General features: G+C 44.8%; 3 protein-coding genes across 4 annotated transcripts; 1 reads left to right on the top strand and 2 right to left on the bottom strand.

Annotated features, from left to right (window-relative positions):
- Positions 1–1,624: 1,624 nt before the first annotated feature.
- LOC311509494 (NF-kappa-B inhibitor zeta-like) lies at positions 1,625–5,295 on the bottom strand. Its single transcript, XM_084574736.1, has 10 exons — positions 5,143–5,295; positions 4,480–4,592; positions 4,089–4,393; positions 3,548–3,653; positions 3,304–3,450; positions 2,855–2,912; positions 2,612–2,781; positions 2,424–2,534; positions 2,039–2,206; positions 1,625–1,954 (listed from the first exon to the last, which is right to left on the bottom strand). The coding sequence occupies exons 1-10, from the start codon at positions 5,204–5,206 to the stop codon at positions 1,916–1,918; spliced, it is 1,281 nt and encodes a 426-aa protein (XP_084430862.1). The 5' UTR covers positions 5,207–5,295; the 3' UTR covers positions 1,625–1,915.
- Positions 5,296–6,250: 955 nt separating this feature from the next.
- Positions 6,251–14,681, bottom strand: LOC311509618 (glycerol kinase). Of its 2 annotated transcripts, XM_084574850.1 has the most exons (21): positions 14,496–14,681; positions 13,315–13,388; positions 13,117–13,223; positions 12,957–13,034; positions 12,744–12,823; positions 12,506–12,643; positions 12,311–12,420; positions 11,520–11,586; positions 11,319–11,336; positions 9,599–9,634; positions 9,437–9,504; positions 9,322–9,364; positions 9,156–9,236; positions 9,001–9,079; positions 8,816–8,912; positions 8,659–8,743; positions 8,439–8,559; positions 7,845–7,988; positions 7,683–7,769; positions 7,446–7,532; positions 6,251–7,138 (listed from the first exon to the last, which is right to left on the bottom strand). In XM_084574850.1, exons 1-21 carry the CDS (start codon positions 14,586–14,588, stop codon positions 7,128–7,130), a joined length of 1,704 nt encoding a protein of 567 aa, XP_084430976.1. In that variant the 5' UTR covers positions 14,589–14,681; the 3' UTR covers positions 6,251–7,127. The 2 variants fall into 2 exon arrangements, with proteins under 2 accessions (XP_084430976.1, XP_084430977.1); XM_084574851.1 differs by lacking the exon at positions 11,319–11,336.
- An 894-nt stretch (positions 14,682–15,575) lies between these two features.
- On the top strand, positions 15,576–18,536 carry wbp4 (WW domain binding protein 4). The gene is made up of 10 exons (XM_084574627.1): positions 15,576–15,653; positions 15,836–15,908; positions 15,992–16,054; positions 16,471–16,597; positions 16,690–16,992; positions 17,079–17,149; positions 17,249–17,321; positions 17,420–17,649; positions 17,745–17,980; positions 18,078–18,536. Coding segments are annotated over exons 1-10 (1,383 nt in total). The 5' UTR covers positions 15,576–15,651; the 3' UTR covers positions 18,283–18,536.
- The last annotated feature ends 166 nt before the right edge of the window (positions 18,537–18,702 follow it).

Raw genomic sequence — 18,702 nt, 5'->3', positions numbered from 1 at the left:
CGGTGGCTTCATTTGTGACTTTAAGCCGCCAGCGACGCCCAGATCTGGTTTGAACCCAGCTCCTGGAGCACACTGCAGTGGTATAAGTAAGAGTTATGCACCACAAGACCAGTTAAACTTAAGTGAAGTTGCAACATAAAAGACAATTAAGCCAGTAAAAAGAGACACAAAGACAGATAAAGGAGAGGAAGAGGAGCAGACAACCTGGAGGGACAAGCCCCTACATGGCATGTACCACCGCCAAATTGAAGAAGTGGCTGATATCGAAAAGACCTACCAATGGCTGGAAAAGGCTGGACTCAGAGACAGCACAGAGGCACTGATCATGGCAGCACAAGAACAGGCCCTAGGTACAAGAGCCACAGAGGCCAAGATCTACAAGAGTAGATCAGATCCAAGGTGCAGACTATGCAAAGATGCCCCTGAGACAGTCCAGCACATAATAGCAGGGTGTAAGATGCAAGCCGGGTCAGCGTACGCGGAGAGACCCAACCAAGTGGCTGGAATAGTGTTAACGTAGTAATAGTAATAACGTTCAAAAGCAGCTTTAGCCACTGCTTGGACAGGCTATGTAGTAACACAGCAGTTGAGGCCAATTGTGATGGCACATGCAGTGAATACAACCGACACTAAAACTTTGACATTTCCAAGTGGATCTTAAGGATCGAGATACAAGGCTGTTTGCTCCGTTACAATGTGCACAGTAGTCAAAGTTTCATACACTAGACTTGTAACTCGCTGCGGCAAAGTCAAAAGAAGACCGATAGAAACACAGCACAGAATTTGTAAGGGATGCTAAACCGTCCAGTCCTGATAACAGTGCTCAGATTCTCAATCAAAGGGAGGGGTAGTCTGCATCCATTGTTCGTGAATGAAACAGAGAACACCACAGATGATGCAAGATCCGTTTGCCGTAGTATCAGAATACTTTAGACGTAGCCTCGAAGGCAGACAAATGCAAAGTTGACCTTCTTGAACAGATCTGACGGCCCCGTAAAATCATTTGGACGGTTATATACAAAAGAATAACAGCTCTGGCTCCGATTGGTTGCAAGACTACCGTTGCGTGCAAAGGTATTGTTTTGTGTGCATTGGAGTCACTGACGTCCAATTTAAAATTTTTACTTGCAGCAAGTCTGAAATCCGTAAACTAAACATTGTCCACGTGCTCATCTGGGTCCTGTTGGCGGCTCAGGTAAGGGCAAAGTTTTCCAAGTGTTATAGTTTTGATTCCCTAAACGATATCGGCCGAGTTACAAAGTTGTCTTCTGTGTCAGGTGACGGTGAGCCAGCTGAGCCTTGTGTCCCCTCCCTACCTCCTCACGGTCTTCAGCTTCTTGGTGTTGCCCATGATCAGTGGCGGACTGTTTTGCACCTGGTGATCGTCATCGCAGGAAGAAGAAATGAACTGAAGTGTGGTCTGGCTTTGAGGTGAGTAAAGACTGCAGAGAAGTGTTGTCCAGAATCATTTTCTATTTGAAAGTGCTGCCTTTTTCCATTCATGATTGCAAATGTCTGTACCTCATTGTAGGCTCTGAGAGTGTAAAGTGCCTGGGAGAACTGGACGGAGGCCCTAGTATGTAAGTCCATTAAGAAACTACTCCAACTGTCTTTTTTGAATGTTTTTATTGTCCGAACCCAAAATAAAATTTCAGTATCCAACATATGTAATTGAGTATTATTGCAGAGTACATTTGGCATTAATGGTAAACAAGGTGAAGCTCTTAAAAGTAACTAAATCTAAGTTAATACATGAATTTCTAAAGTAATGCTAATGGTTAAAAAGTAAAGTTAAAGTGTAATGTTACATGGTAACAAACAATTGAGATGTTTCACTGAAACCACAACCATCTGCCTTTAGCTGGCAAATTTCCATAGTGTTGACTGTCTAACTGACAGTGTTCTTGAGCTTCACTTAAGCGTGAACGTGTTTCCCCCTCAGGATCTGTCGTATCTGGGGGACCGAAAAGCAAATGTTAGCGTTGATTGAGTTTGTAATGCTACGCTAAAGTTAACGTCAAGTGTTTGGAGATGTTACCTTTTCACCAATTGGCCCCTCAGGTACAAGTTGTGAAGGCAGCTCATTTTCAATGTTTCTTATTCCAGGGTCTGCTCCTTTTCTCATGAGCAGTTTAACAGCCTCCAGTTGATTGTTGTGACATTGTAAAGAGCTCACAATGTGTAGTGGTGTGTTTCCACTGAAGGTCTGTAAAGAAAGCAATGTGGTTTATTTGTAATGTTTAGAAAAAGGCAATAAATGGCATGTGTGAAGGTTTTGACAGTTTCAGCAATTTTTTTGGGTGCAGGGCAGTGGTGCAGAACCTATCTTCTATCTTCTATCTTCTATCTTCGTGGGGCCTCCATAAGCCCATTCATTCTCTGTGGGGAATTTCCAAAAATATCACCATATTGCTACTACTGACCTTGATGTTTACAATGGCTAGTGAAGGAGACTGATCAAACAAGATGTTCAACAGATCAGTGTTGGCCTCTTCAGCTGCCATGTGTAAACAGGTCCTCCCACTTTTCAGATCCTGCACAAATGACACATTAGTCAACATGAAGCCATATCAAACACATTACTCTGCTTTATTCCATAAACACAATGAACCTTAGTGGCATACGAGGCACCCATCTGCAGCAGAGTGTGGATGCAGTCACCAAACCTCTTCTTCCTCTGACTCAGCTCCATCAACATGTACGAACAGGGCTTGTCCAGACACCTCATCTCTTTGACCACAGCGTTGTGAGCCAACACAGCTGAATGAAGAGGAGTCAAACCTACATACACAAAGGACAACATTAAATCACCTTGATGACACCAACAGCTTCAATGTTTCAGACAAACACTCACCATCATAGTTGAACATTTCTATGTCCATGGCTTTCCCAGTCAGGCCCTTCCAAATGCTCTGCACAAGTAACAACATGCAAATGACACAACGCATTCAAGCCAAGATTACCCATTATGAGTCAAAGGTGGACGGCACAAAGATTAACTGCAGAAGTTACTAATTGACAAGTCACATAACCACACCACAGCTGAGTCAATACAACATAACAGTCAAACATGCAAAGGAAACATAAAAGACTTATCTGTTCACTAAGTACATAAACTCATTTCTATAAAAATCATTTCCTAATTTAAAGGCAGTTGGACTGAAAAAACTACTTTTGGATTACACTGTTAAGAAAAAACATTGTAAAAGACTCAAAGCTTATTGTTACAGACAGTGTTACCTTTAAACAAGACACTTCTCCTCCTATATTTACTTTAAAGGCTGAACTCAACACATAACTCACCTGAAGGCTAGACAAATGACCTTTCTGAGCGCACACGTGCAGGGGAGAGCGACCCCAGAAGTCTCTGGTGTTGATCTGAGCTCCGTGCGACAGCAGGTCCTGGAGAATCAGGTGCTGATTGGTGGCCACGGCAATTTGCAGAGCAGTCTGTGCGTAGAGACAGAGTACAGCTTAGATTGGGAGAAAAAAAAAAAAAAAAAACAACCTTTACGCATTTACAACTACTAGGCCTGAGCATCCTTACCTGTCCATTGTGTTCTTTTAGATCCAGGGAGCCGCATCTGGCCATCTTGGCGGCCAGCACATAAGCCATAGCCCGTCTACCTTGAGCCACTGCTATGTGGAGAAACCTGCAGGACAAAATGGACAGCTCAAAAACAGATATGCATCAAAAAGACAGTGCTTTAGTTGACTTCATTACAGTTTAGTCTAATGCATCGACAGTATACTCTAAAATAAAAGCACCCACCGTGCAGTCAAACACTCTCAGTCAGTGTTTACCATTAAATACTTACTATTTCTGTCCCATTAACATTCAACATGTATTGAACTGCTATAGAAATTAAAGTCTCAACTATTACAAGCTTTTAAATATTCAACTTTTCATAATTAAATACTTTATTTTGAAGGAACTTTTTGTAAACTATTGCAGTAACAATTATTCCTTCAAAGTACAGCACTTGAGTAAATATATTTGAACTATTTCAATCTACCCATTATCATAATGAATTATCTTTCTTTCCTGCATCCCAAACCTTAACCTATATCCTTTCGTTCACACGTACGTGTCTCCGTCCGCATCCTGTGCCACCAGCTGCTCGTCGGGCAGCGCCTCCACCTTCTGCGCCTCCTGCTGGATTTGCCACTGAAACAAAGTCATCTTGGCCTCCTGGGTCGGGGGAGCCTCGGGCCCCCGCACATCTCCCGGGAAGTGCGTCAGACGAGGAGTCCCGTTCTCTGGGGGAAACTGGGGGTTCCCCGGCGCGGGAGGGACAAAGTGATGAGGGCTCACGTCGCCGGGATACACTTCATATTTAGCACACTTGACCTTGGGCTCCGGGTGTTTGTTGTTGTTGTCCTGCGAGCCGTTCTGCGAGGAAAACGCTCATCAACACTTGATTCTCTCTCTCACACCAAAAGAAATCTACCATCACGTTAAACATTGAGAGGGAGCACCTGTTCCACTTGACCCGCCCGGCGTCTCATCATCAGCAGCTCTTTCACCGTGTTCTTCTTATACCCGGTCGACAGGCATCCTTGGCTCTGCTTGGCCTCGGCGATCAGAAAGCCTGCGAGCACAGGTGGAGTTTGGATCAGTGATCCTTCACGCTCCAAAAGATACACCCTGCGTGACACAACCGACACGGGAAGGAAAAGTCTGCCCTCCTCCCACAGATCTCTGACGTTATCTGATCACTTTAAAGCAGAAAAAATGTAAACACTCAAAGTGTCTTGCTGTTTCTCTGCAGACAGTTTGGACCGCATGAGCAGGTAAGCACAGGTTTTACTCACAGAGCTCGTCAGAAAGAGCCTCCGGCCTGAACAGAAAGCAGCTTTCATTAGTGTGAGTGACAGCACCTGCGTCACTGAGACAGAGGAAACTCTCCACAGTCACAGCTCACACCCAAATGCAGTCAAAAACTCCTCATTTTGCTCAGTTTCAAGGTAAAACTGTTTGGTTTTGAATTCAGCAACATTAAAAAAAACAAACCAAAGTTGACCTGAGGTGAAGTTCTCCAATGTCAACACTGTGACTTCCTCATTCCTTGTGTCTTGGGAACAATACAAGCCATGGCAAGGTTACAGCTCCTCAGATTACCAACCTCATCACAAACCCACCTTGGTAACTCTGGCCAAAGTCCACCGCGGGCCCCCTGGCCTCGTTCCCCCTCGGATCCAGCATGTTTTTCGTCCCCCGCCGCCTGGTACTGCAGTCTTCTCCGCTTCCACACCTGCAAACAAACAAGCCAGTCCGCGCAGGTCGGGCCCGAGGCAGCGGGCGTGGGAGGAGTGGAACTAACAGGCGGCCGCCGCGCCTTCCTACCTCAGAAACGAGGAACAACTGCCACGCAAAACGCCCCCCTCCCAACACCTGACACGCAGCTTCCTGGTTGAGAGGTTTCTCACTGGAACCAAAGCAGAGCCTCCCTCCTGTTCAGACTTGATCCTAAAGGTCAGACAAGTAGAAACCTGCTTTTTCCATTTGAAACACCTTCAAAGGTTTGTCTGAAAACAGAAAGATTCAAACTCACTGGCTAAGAAGGAGCAGGAAGAGCCAACGCAAACTGAACACAAGTATTAAATAACAGTGTTGTTGGAACAAACCACTCCCTTCTTCAACAGATAATATTTGTCGGGATTTCCCCCACCAGTGGAGAAAGGCAGACTGTCCAGGACCAGAGTGTGGGTGTTTGGACACGACATGAGAGCGGGGGGGGGGGGGGAAGAAGCCACAGGTGGATTTGTTGCTCCAGTTAAAAGTGTTAACACGGCAACACAACTCCAATAAATACATAAATAACTTCCTACATCTTTTTTAACGATCTTTAAAGATGATTGAGTTACACAAACAGTTTCCTGGTTGTAAAGCTGTGGCGTAGTTTTTTTTAATTTATCAGTTCCTCATTGCTCCTCTTCACAAAACTACAAAAACAGAGATGGTCGGATATGTTTTTTTTCCTTGTTCCTGAAGGCTTAGATTACACAGCTCTGACCCTCAATGAAAGAATAGTCATTCAATCTGGGACCATATACAAATGGCTTTAAGAGGGGCTGCAGTTAAGTGAAATAAAACACTACACGTAAGAAAACACAGTTTAACTTTTGGGGGAGTTTTCCACTTTTAAATACTTGACGTCATTTGTCGATATTTGACACTGTACAAACACCTGGTCCGAGCTAAACCCGTCGCTCTTTTTTTGACATTTGAAACAGAAAACACAACAAGTCGGGTTAAATTCTCTTTTAATGTGACGAGAAACCGAACAACACAAATAAGGGAGAACAATGTCAACGTCTTCACAGTCGAAGCCATTTCCATATTTACAGTGCGGTCAATAAATATGCCCCGATAGAATCGTTTCACAGCGCCGTATAATTTAATAAATAACCGCGGGACTGTGCAGAGCAAACACTGGCTTTTTCTCGTCCGTTGCAGATCCGCGCGCCGGCCGACAGGATAAATGCGTCTGCTCGCCTCCGGGGTCCCTCCCAAAAGTCGCTTTCGTGCAACGGAGCTGCTTACGTGCGAGCCGAAGGCCGCATTTGTCCGTATTAAATCATTTTAAACAGCGGTTTCACTCAGGCCTTCGCCGCGTGTCTGTCCGTCATTACGCAACACGTGTGTCAAGATTTCAAGATTCAAGTTTGCAGAACTCGACTAAAAGCCACCTCGCTTCATTCCCCGTGCTTTTTCTATCGCTACGCGGCAAGCTATCACAATCCCAAAGCCTTCAGATCTATACATATATACACGTAGAGTTGTTGCGTTAGTACCAGGCGTCTATGAGACATAATACAATATAAAGTGCGCTAAAATGTCTGTGTGAAAGGTCAATGTTTAGCAGAGACGGGGGAAAACATTAACACTGCGTGCGCCTTCCTCCTCCTAGAATTCATGCGTCAGCGTGTTCTTGTCGGCCACGGAGGAAAAACAAGAGAATGATAAGGAAAGAAATCCCACTAGTCAGCTCGAGGACGTCCCGCTGTTCCAGTTTCGGCGTTAGAGTCTTTCTTCTGGAATGGTTTTTGGAGGGTAAGAGGGTGTGAGCGGTGGTCCGGCGCGACGGGGGGGTGTCTTTGCTTTGACCTGCAGCAGCCCGAGTCTAGTCGTGGCCTAATGTGGACGGAAAAACAAGAGTCACGTGAGGGATCTGAGAAAACTCTCAATAAAAAGCCTCATTCATGCTTCGATCAAGGTTGCGTGACAAAACAAAATTCATTACAAGATCGGTTCAGAAAAATGCTGGCAAGAGCGTGCCAGAACACAAACACCGTGTTATCATGCAGCGTGAACACTTCCTGGTAGAGAACAGGTGGTGACCTTTTTTTTTTTTTTTCCACACACTTTTTTTTCTTCTTCTAAAAGAACCGGTGTTAGTAATAATACCCCAGGACAAAAAGAACGTCGGACGGACACTGACCTGAGATGTACTTTGCGCCAATCAGCATCAACATGCTGCCCATGATGTAGAAGCCGAGCGGGACGCTGCTGAAGATGCTGGTCTCGCCTTTAGGTTGGAGGAGAGACACAAAACTGAATCTGAGCAACAGGAAGAAGCCTGAAATTCTATTTTATCTAGTCTAGTGCTTCACATGAGGCCTTCACGCGGTCATCTTAGTTGGTCACAAGCCACATTTTAACCCGAGACCCCGCTCACCGTTTCCGTTACAAACGGGCTCCGTCGTCTCCCAGTTCATGGACCTCTCCACCGCCTTCTTCCACCGGGCGTACCGGAACTCGCTCTCTGTCGACGAGAGACAAACAGCTTCAGATACTCTGAAGCAGAAGCTACGTGGTTATAGGAGGCGGCTGGGTGTACCTTCGGGGTTGATCTGGGGCTCGAACTTCTCCGACGTGACCTCGCTCAGGTCCTCTGGGTTCAGGCTCCACACGCTCACCCCCTCCGCCGCTCCTGCTGCCATGGCGGCGCCGAGGGCCGTGGTCTCGGGCATGGACGGCTTCACTGAAAGAGGCAATGGGCACAAGTCTTTACTGGGGAAAGAATCTACACCGGTTATTAGACCCAAACAGACTTTTTTTTATGTGGTAAACTTAAACAGGCTTTCTTTTTGAGAACCAGTGGAGTCGCCTCCTGGTGGCCGTTACAAAGAATGCAGGCTCAAGGGGTTTTTAATTCTTTGAAACTGTGTTGGACAGTTGGAGTTTTTTTAATGTCCTAAAAGCATTTTGGCATATAAATTTAAAAATGTGACAAGGAAATGGCAGTCGTAACACACCCAATTATGTGCTACCATCACGGTGAACTCGTGGCTGCAGAACCAGTTTGGGCGCTGCCATGGTCTGTTGAATTTGCAATGACGTGGCTGCAACAGTTTCTCTTTTTTTTGGCATCTTAAAGAGATACCTGAAAACTGAGACACCCGAGAAAGAGAGAGAGAGATAGAGGTCTTACCGACGGGGATGCAGAGGATGTCGGCCTGCAGCTGCATAAGCAGCCGGTTGGACGTCATCCCTCCGTCCACCTGGAGCTGGGTTAGCGGGATGCCGCTGTCCTGATTCATGGCGTCCAGTATCTGCGTCCAGACAAAATATTCCAATAGAGAAAAAAAAATTTTCAAAGATCTGATATCGATAATAAAATGATCAAATGCGACGACTTTAAAAGCTCTCACCTCTCGTGTCTGGAAACAAACAGCTTCCAGGGCTGCAAACGCCACGTGACTCTTATTAGTAAACTGAGTTAACCCGCAAATGATCCTGCCACACAAAAACAAAAAGATTAAGACATTGTCGGACATTTGCCGCATTGCGAGTCGATCTCAATCGTACCCTCTTGCGCTGGGCTCCCAGTACGGCGCGTAAAGCCCAGAGAACGCGGGAACGAAGTAACAACCGTAGGATGTGCCGACTGATGCCGCCAACTTCTCTGCACGGGGAAGCGGACAAAGTTAAACAAAATGCTCTGGAAATATAAAGATCCAAGCACGTACAATGTTTATAATTGCAGGATGTACCGAGCTCTTCAGACGAGCCGATGATCCCCAGATTGTCCTGCAGCCAGCGGACCACGGCTCCGGCAATAGCCACGGAGCCCTGGAAGAAACAAAGATAAATAAACTGAGAAATCTTCCTTTTTAGCCAAGTAGCATTAGTGTTTAAGATGCTCTACCTCCAGTGCATAACAGGCGGGTTTGTCCCGACCCAGTTTGTAAGCCACAGTGGTCAGAAGGCCGTGATCAGACATAACAGGCTGTAAAACAGACACAATAGCAACGCTGATCCGTGTACGCAGACGATGTTGTGTTATATTTTAGTTTACAACGCGCGTGGTGTACCTTGGATCCAGTGTTTCGCAGGAGAAAGCAGCCGGTGCCGTACCTACAAACACAAAGACTAACTTTAAATTCTATCAAAGCGCGAGCAGCGTCGACAGAGCGCTAATCCACCTACGTGTTTTTAGCTTGGCCGTCCTGGAAACACATCTGGCCGACGAGGGCCGCCGACTGATCCCCGAGACACTGTTTTTGGATGAAATGCAGGGATTTAAGGGGAGTGCACAAAATATAAGAGCACGTCGAGGAATCTGAAATGTACAAAGAGAGATGAACTCACCCCTGAAATGGGAATACCGGAAAGAGCACCTGATTTCTGTTTTAAGAGAAAAAATGAACCGTTACATCTTGTAACGTCCATCTTGGCAGTCATTGTCTCTGATCTTAACGATGCACTACATATCTGATGCAAAACTGTCCAAACAACCACAGTGATCCCACAAAAATCATCGTTTAGAATCCCTCTGTGCAACATCTTTGCCCTGACACTGACAACAAAAACGGAAACGCTCATTATTTGACCGCGTGAAGCCAAATAACGAGAACATATCTATTGGAATGTTTGAATTCTACCGCTAGACTTTGTTAACGGAGAGGGAAAACAAATGTCTTCACTCCTCTGGCTCGACGTTCGAAAGAGAGAAGATAGAAACCAGCTGTGTCAAAGAGTGAAGAGATTTAGGAGACGTGATGAGATGTTGCAGAGGGAGACGGATTAACTGGTGTGGACGCCGGCGACAACCAGCCCAGTAGCATGCCACCACAGAAGCAATGAGGGGACGGGGACCATCCAGTACATTTCCAATTGAAGTGTGTGAATATGTGCACCGTGACGTTTGGGTCAAAATAACTAAAGAAATGCTGCTAAATTGCGTGAAATAAGAAAATTTTGTCTAGTTTCATTAGATATTTTAACTGCACCTGCTATTCTCCACATAGTGCAGGGTTAACGACAACTCCGAATTTGTTTCCATTTGTTTTAGTGCAAAGAAGAACGGTTAAATTAGGAAAATGTTTACATTTAATAAAATATCCTTATATATTTTTTTTTAAATGAAGAAAATTAAGTGCAATTTGGGCACATTGCCGTCTTCTGTTTAGTCCTGGGTCTCAGTGTTGTCTTCTGTCCGCTTCTCTTACTAAAACAGTGGACGAATTAGGACTAGCGGTTATTTTCAATAAGAAAAATTGCAGTCTTTTATGTAATTTTTGCAAATTTATGCTGCGGGCCAGATTAAGCCCTCTGGTGGACCACTTTTGGCCCGCCAGCCCTATGTTTAACACCTGTGAGATAGGGCAAGCTGTGACAAGCTGTGATCGCAACATTAACTCATCAAAGCATTAAAAAAGAACATGTATTAACTACATACTTGTTGAAAAGTGAGTTATAAAAAGGCACAACATGAAATTTGAAGGGAAAAAGAAATGTTGACTAGAAACTAGAATGGAAAAGTAAAAATTCTAATTGAGTGATTGTACTCAGGCTAGCTGTTGGTTTTATCATACGTAGACACAATTTGCAGTTTCTTTACAATTAAATTAAAGAAAATCTATCCCACAAGTGCTGCTAGTGGAACTGATGTGATTTGTTGTAGTCACAATACTATTTATTTGATGTATTGCACTTTCTACATTTTGTATTCTCTCATTTAGCTCCTTTGGTCTGCCCTAACTCCTCAGGGAAGTTTTCAGGCTGATAAATTTTTACTAAAACAATTTTTACTAAGACAAAGCAGTAAGAGAAAGCTCAAACAGTTAATAGTGCAAGCGACTAAACCAAAACAATGAGCTAAAGCATGTTTAAAATTGTCATTGCTCATGATTTATTCAATAAAGCAAAATTGAAATACTACTTTCCTACAGCCAGATTAAAACTACTGAGGTCCTGGAAATGCACTGTGTTGATGGCGTGTTTTGTTTTGGAGAGGCAGAACGGGTTACCTTTTTTTTTTTTTTTTTAACATGGTGAGGTTAAAATAGGGATGGCGAGTATTACTTACCCGGCTAGAACATATTTTCTACCGGTGAGAGAAGAGAGACAATGGCACACACAAAAAAAAAATGCCTAAAGGAATTTCTCAATCAACCTTCATGCACTTAAATACACAACACTAGAGTCACACTAGACACGGCAATGAAATCATTAATAGATACAGTGATTGTAGTGAAATTAGAGGCGGGGCGGGTTCATGAGGGCTTACCATGAGTCCGTATATTTCTGAGGAGCTCCTCACTCTGGGTAAAATCTCCATGGGAATACCAAAATATCTGAAAAAAGAAGGGATGTTTGACTTGTGATTATTCACACCTGTGCCTTTACCATAGACTGTATATAAATATGGATGACGCATGCCCACTTCCTTGCATTGGCCAAACTGATGCTATTTTCCCAGGTATATGGGTGGTGCCATTTTCCAAGTTTGGAGCCAGAGCCTGCGCGGTACGGGCCGAGAGCGGAGCCATGCATAGCCGTGATATCGATGACCCGCCCACACTTGCTCCAGGCTCATTCGCGTTTTCGTTTGAATATTGCTGAGCTCCACTCTACCTCCACCAGTTACAAAAAAATGCTGGATTATACACTGTACTCATTTCTTTTTACAGCTCTCACGGACCACTTTATGGTGCAGTTGGCATGGCAACTGGTCGTCGCCTTTATGTCACATGTTTCTATAGCTCCAATAGCTAACTAAAACGAAACTTTTACAAAAGATTGACACTCGAATGTGCATCAACGCTATATTAACTGCCTAAAATGACTGAAACTATCCTTGAAAAAAAATATTAGACGTGTACTTTAGTGTTTTAGTTTGGCCAGGGTCCCATTCAATAACATGGAGGGGGTGGAGCTTATGACCTATACTGCAGCCAGCCACTGGGGGAGCTCTACTTGCTTTGGCTTCACTTTTGAGGAGCTGTTCCACTGTCCATATTGATACAGTCGTTGGCCTTTACATCACTTTTGATGACGTTACACTCTAAGCTGTCTTACTTGCAAAGCTCTGGGTCCCAGTCCATCGTGTGAATGTTAAACAGCATTGTTCTGCTGGCGTTGGTCACGTCTGTGCAGTGGACTCCTCCTGACTTGCCCCCTGTCAAACACTGCCATGCAGAATATATACACACATAAGTACGTATGCAACTTTTTACTGACATCAAAAAAAGACAGAGGGAGTCTAACGGTTACCCATATGAGCCAGGAGTCGACGGTGCCGAACATGGCGCGGTGAGAGACGACGGCTTCGTGGACCTCGTCCACGTTGTCCATCAGCCAGCGAAGCTTCACTGCGCTGAAGTAAGTGCTGATCGGGAGTCCTGTTTTATGCTGAAAGAAAAACAATTAGAAAAAAGTCATTTTGACAGGGTCACGATACAAAAACCATCTGGCCAGAAGTGCTAAGTTTAAGGAACAGAAATGGGCTCACCTTCAAGTGGTTCTTATTCCTTCCTGGAGTTTTATTAATAAGTCTCTCAACTGTTGACTGGGTCCTCAAGTCCAGCCACACTAAATACAAACACAATCACATCAATCAAAATTAGACCGATCCAACAACCATTAGCTACACTTACATGTCTTCTACCAGTAAAGAATACGAGGTCTGCGCCAAGATTGATACAAATAGTGACACAAACTGTACCGATTGCATTGTAAAGAGGTTCCCCTGTCTCTTTGTCCCAAACCAGCGTGGTCTCTCTTTGGTTGGTCACTCCGATAGCTGGACAAAAGCAAGCGACAAGGATTTTAGATGCGATTTGAGACAGACGGACACAAAGAATCAAAGCTCCGTGCGCGAGTACCTTTAATGTTCGAGATGTCTATGTTGAGCTGCGTCAGCTTTTCGCACGTCCGCTCCATGCACTCGTACACCGACTGCAGGATCTCTTTGGGATCCTCCTCCACCCATCTGAGACAACGCACGTAACAGCACATCAGTATGGTGAAGGCTTTAAGAAAGACTTGATGACTTGGAGGATTTACAGAAACGTTCAACGTACCCTTCCTTGGGGAAGCTCTGTTTGATTTCCACCTGGTGATGGCTGAGGAGTTCTGCTGTTTTAGCGTTAAACACCTAAAAAAGAAAGACACAAAGAACGCGGCTTCAGTCGACTATTAAATACATTCATTCATTCATTCATCTTCTGGAACCGCTTGTCCTGTGAAGGCTGTCCAGCTGTCGCTGAGGCGAGAGGCGGGGTACGCCCTGGAAAGATCTATTAAATACACAATATATTTTATTTTTCACTCATTCAAGGTGAGCTAACAGGGCGGGCAGTCACAATGCCACTCAAGGCCTCATTCTGTAATATTTCATCAGGAACAGCAGGCCTCACAGAGCCGGTGTCACCTTCTCAAGGCATAATTATCACAGTCCAAAATACACATGTCCCGTGGCCATAAACACCGCTCAAATATTAGGAAGACAAAAGCAAATTAAGCAAATTCAGTTTTGAGTTCAGAGCAAACATTTACTTTAGGAACCCGAAGTCATGTGTCATTTTGAAGTGGAGTGATGACAATAATAATACAAATTTTCTAACTTTCTAACTCCTCCCGCTGAGTGTTGGTCACTCTTTCAGATGCTGCCATAATTTAATACAACCATTCAACCTATGCAAATTGTGAAATACATTTTATTTTTTTTATTTTTTAACTGCAATATTGTTATTTTATTTGTATTTGACACTACCTCCTTACAGCTATCACTTTTAAAGTTTAATATAAATAAATATATACAAATATTCATGCCACCTGACGTGCTAATCTCAATCAATTGAATCTCTGACGCAGGTGTTTTCCCATAGCAATTTAATGTATACGTGAGTAAATTACGAGCATGCGCAAATGTGTCTCTGGTGTGCGCATGGAGGTGCAAGAAGAGGGCGGCAACCAACTCCCCCTCCCCGTAAGGAGCACGTAAAGGCAGCATGATTTAAAACTCTTCATTTAAAGTTTTTTTTTCTTAAAGCAGCAACGTAGCTAATGCTACCACTGTAACGCAACACAAGTAAAAAAGTGCATTAATTATAAGACGCCACAGCTCAAATATAAAAGCAGGAGCTGGGATATTACCTCAAGGACACGGCTAGCTTTAACACGTTTATGAGAGTGATATTAATATAAAGCCGCTAGCTTGACACCGGGACACCGAGACCCTCCCCAACTGCTTCCGTCTTACCAAAAACCGAGTGGAACTCGTTCCCTGGTCGATGGCAGCAACCAGCGGGCCCAGCATTATCCGGTGTGAGGACGCGGCCATGGTGCCGTTCATGGGCAGCCCCGGAGCTTCGGCACGGAACTGGACGGGAAACCGATTAGCACCACCGGCAAAGCGGCTCAACCAAAGTCGGGCAGTCGGGTGGAGGGTCGGTCGCAGCTCTCAGACGTTACGTTTGGCCCTGGCCCTCAGTGATGACGCAACCACATGCAATAGCCAGCATATCATTTCATTTTTTATGTGGTATTTTGGACTGCATGTGTTCTTTTTATTTTACTCCTGCCATAGACTGTGGAAAAAAACGGCAAAACCATGGTTAAATCCGTCTTACTTTTTTTCATTTATTATTATTATTATTTTTAATGGAAATGTTCCATAAAGAAAGAAAGGGAGGAAAACTATAGACATCACAAGGTCGTTTGTTCTCACAAGCATGCCCAGTGCGATTCTAATACATCGGTTGTGTGCCTAAGTTTGGAAGTTATAATCCCTCTCTTATTGTTGTTTACATTCACGTTCATAAAAATTTAGATTTTTATTTGTTTTGGAAATTCTAATGAACAGTTAACACGTTTAACCTGGACACGTATGCAGTTGCCTTTGTATATTTTGGTTGCATGGTTCCCATTAGAAATATATTGTAAATATGTTTATACTTCTTCTGATTTCTGGCTGTCTTTTCCTTAGCTTCACGATAACACAGAGTGTCATTTCCAAAAACAAAACAGACGTTCCCATACCGGGAGTCGAACCCGGGCCGCCTGGGTGAAAACCAGGAATCCTAACCGCTAGACCATATGGGACACGGTGACAAAAATTGAATGCTATCGTAAGATATAGTTGTAATCGTACCGTTTTACGAACAGTTTCTCAAACATTTGTAGCTATTACCACGCGATTTTTTTTATTTTCTATTTATTTTTTAAACACCTTTATTTAACATTTTCACTACTACTATATTTCATCGTTTCGCTTCGTTTCTTCGAGCTCGAGGCCTCGTTTGTACGGCGACTGCTGATGACGCCATTGCTAGTGGACCGTGTTGTCATTCTTCAAATGTGGGAAGCGGTTGATTCGTTTCAAAGTATTCCTCGTTTGTTGACCCCAAAGGTTTAAAATGTAAGTGGTGAGATGCACTCGGACTTCCTACTTACATTCTGTACTATTACAAGTAACGCAAGAATACAATTATGCAGCCCACTGAAGTTATTTAGGAAATTAGCACCGTTAGCTGTGCAGGCTAAACCTAGTCACAGTGGTTCATGTTTTGTTTCCTAACAATCGTTTCTGTGTATTTTCAGGGCTGACTACTGGAAGTCACAGCCAAGGAAGTTCTGCCAGTACTGCAAGTGCTGGATAGCGGACAATAAGCCTGTGAGTAGTCCAGGAGATGTAGTCCCTGTGGTCGAGGACAGTATCAATACGTTAAGCTAATGTTTCTAATGTTTGCTCTGCAGAGCGTTGAGTTCCACGAAAGAGGGAAGAACCACAAAGAAAATGTGGCTGCCAAAATTTCAGAGGTATTCACATTTATTTTACTTATTTAAATGACTGTATTCAAGCAGATAGTGATTCACTACTACACCTATCTCTCGTGTAGGACCAAGTCACCAATTAAGAGCACTGTTGGATTAATTGGATTGCCTGCTTGAGTCCAAGATTCATCCTTATGTCATGGTACTGAGTTTGTTCCTTTAGAACAGACAAGTCATCCGTGTGCTGGTCACTCAAACACACAGATGCACATAGATTTTTTTTTTTTTTTAAATGCTATGACTATTAACACTCATAGCTAAGAAACACCTCCCTGCCTTGGCATCACTCTCAGGACTGGCAGCAGAGATAAGGTCCAGACGTAAACACGCTGACCGTGAAGCCGCCTGCTGATTGGTTAATAGCTGCAGCCACTCATCTCAGCCTATCTCCCCTCCTGCAGATTAAGAAGAAGAGCGTTGAAAAGGCGAAACAGGACGCCCGTATGTGCAAGCAGTTCGCGGCGATGGAGGAGGCTGCGCTGAAAGCGTACGAGGAAGATCTGAAGCGGATGGAAAGGGAATCGCGAGGTAACTTTGCGACATTGAGCCTAAAATAGATTTTCGACGGAGAAGCGTTTGCTCCTTGAATTGTATTTAAATGAAGTGTTTTTGTGCGTAAGGATCAAGTTCTCCAGCCCAAGCAAGTTCTCCGGCCCAAGCAAGTTCTCCGGCCCAAGCAAGTGCTCCAGCCCAGGCCACGTCAACGTCAGGGCCGCAGCCACAGCCTCGGCCTCGGCCTCAGTCTCAGCCTCGGCCTCAGTCTCAGCCTCAGCCTCGGCCTCAGTCTCAGCCTCAGCGAAAACCCCAGCCCAAGAAACAGCAAAGGAAAGTAGAGAAACCAAGACAGCAGACAGAAATGCCACTTTGGGTTGAAGGCTTGACGGACGACGGACAAGTGTACTACTACAACACAGTAACGGGAGGTGAGGAAAGCTCAGATCTCGACTACTGTTTGCCACTATATTTGTCAATGTCCCGTGAAGGTGCAATGTTTTTTCTTTAACAACAGAATCTCAATGGGAAAAACCAGGCGGTTCCCAGGGAGGGAGCTCTGCCTCTACGCAGTCTGAACAGACTGAGGTTAATCATTTTATTAGTTTCCTTGTATTTATCCTCGTTCACTTTAGTTTTCAAGATTATTCTCTCTTGTTTCTATGTTAATGCAGTGTTATTCTTTAGAGTTCGGGCTCTACTTGGATGGAAGCCGTCAGTCCGGATGGTTTTACATACTACTACAACACGGAGACTGGAGGTGAAGCATCTAACTTTGTCTGAATTCATTTTAACTGCCGTATTTCTGGATTTTGTGTTCCTTTACGGAGATAATGTAATCATGCTGTCACCTCTCAGAGTCCAGTTGGGAGAAGCCGGCAGACTATCCATCTAATGAGGCGTCTGGAGGCAGCTCTGGCTCCAACAGAGAGGGAGAGGCGGAGAGTCAGGAGGAGCCTTTGGCCCCTGAGCCGGAGCCGCTCTCCGGGGGAGAGGAGAGCTCCGACTCGGGGGCGCCAGCGTCTAAGGAAGCTGCAGTCCCCGAACAAGCCAGTCAGCAGCCCAAAGTCCCAAAGATCAGCTTCAGGGTGAGGGGTCGACACGCCGACCAACGATGAGGGAATGTCAATTTTAACTTGTTGAAATAGTTTGGAAAAAAGCGCAACCTCCTCTTTGTGTTCAGAAAAGAAAAGCAGAGCTCGAACCTTCAGGAGAAGAGGGAGACGATGAAGCCGGTGACGATGCTCCGAGCAAGGGTGATGGCGAAGAGACGAAAAAAGAGGAAGCGGTTCAGAGCGCAGCAGCCGAGCCTGAGAAGGCAGAGGAAAGGGTGACGCGAGGAGCGAGGCAAGCCAAAAAGCCAAAAAGCGCCAATCCGTACGGGGCCTGGGAGCAGATCAAGGAAGAGGAGGACCCGTAGTAAGTGCGCCGACCTTCAGCGACGAGCTTTGACTCTGCGAAAGTGCTAAAGTACGTGTTGTTGACAAGGAAGGACTGTCTTTATTTCTCTCTCCAGCGCAAAGGTGGACTTACAGCTGCCCCAGGTGGAGGAGGCCGCGTCCAGCGCCCCGGCCGACCTGCCGCCGGAACCGAAGCCCAGGTTCAAGGAGCGCGTCATCACCTCCCTCGGGGACGAAGGCGGACCTGCGTCGTTCAAGAAAAACAAGACACAGAACGGCAAATCCAGGAGCCTCCGACAGAGAGACAATGATGACGACTGACGCAAACGCGACTCTTTCCGGGAACATTATGAAGTGTTTTTTTGCAGTGTCCTAGGGTTTTTTTCTTACTTAAGATGCACAAATATCTCTTCTTTTTAAATGTATATTTTAGGATGTATAAGTTGACCGACGTAACAAAATCAACAATTTCTTGAAAAGCTCCCTAATTGTGTGTCGATCCGTCACAATGATGTTCCCGTCATGTAAGTAAGCCGCAGGTGTGACTACGCAAAGCCATTCGAATACATCTACATCCATATTTTAATAAGTTACAAAAAAAAAATAGAATAAAGAATCGTTATTTCAAAAACCCTGGCGCCAATTCGCATGCATCCAGTCGTGGTTAAAGAGAGTATTCATTTATAATATGAAATAGTGGAAGCAGCCGGTCAGCTGGCTCACGATGGCAGGGTGTGACGG

The sequence above is a fragment of the Chelon labrosus genome (assembly GCF_963514085.1).
Source record: "Chelon labrosus genome assembly, chromosome: 24".
In the NCBI taxonomy this organism is placed as follows: domain Eukaryota; kingdom Metazoa; phylum Chordata; class Actinopteri; order Mugiliformes; family Mugilidae; genus Chelon; species Chelon labrosus.
This window is presented reverse-complemented; position numbering and strand designations above follow the sequence as displayed.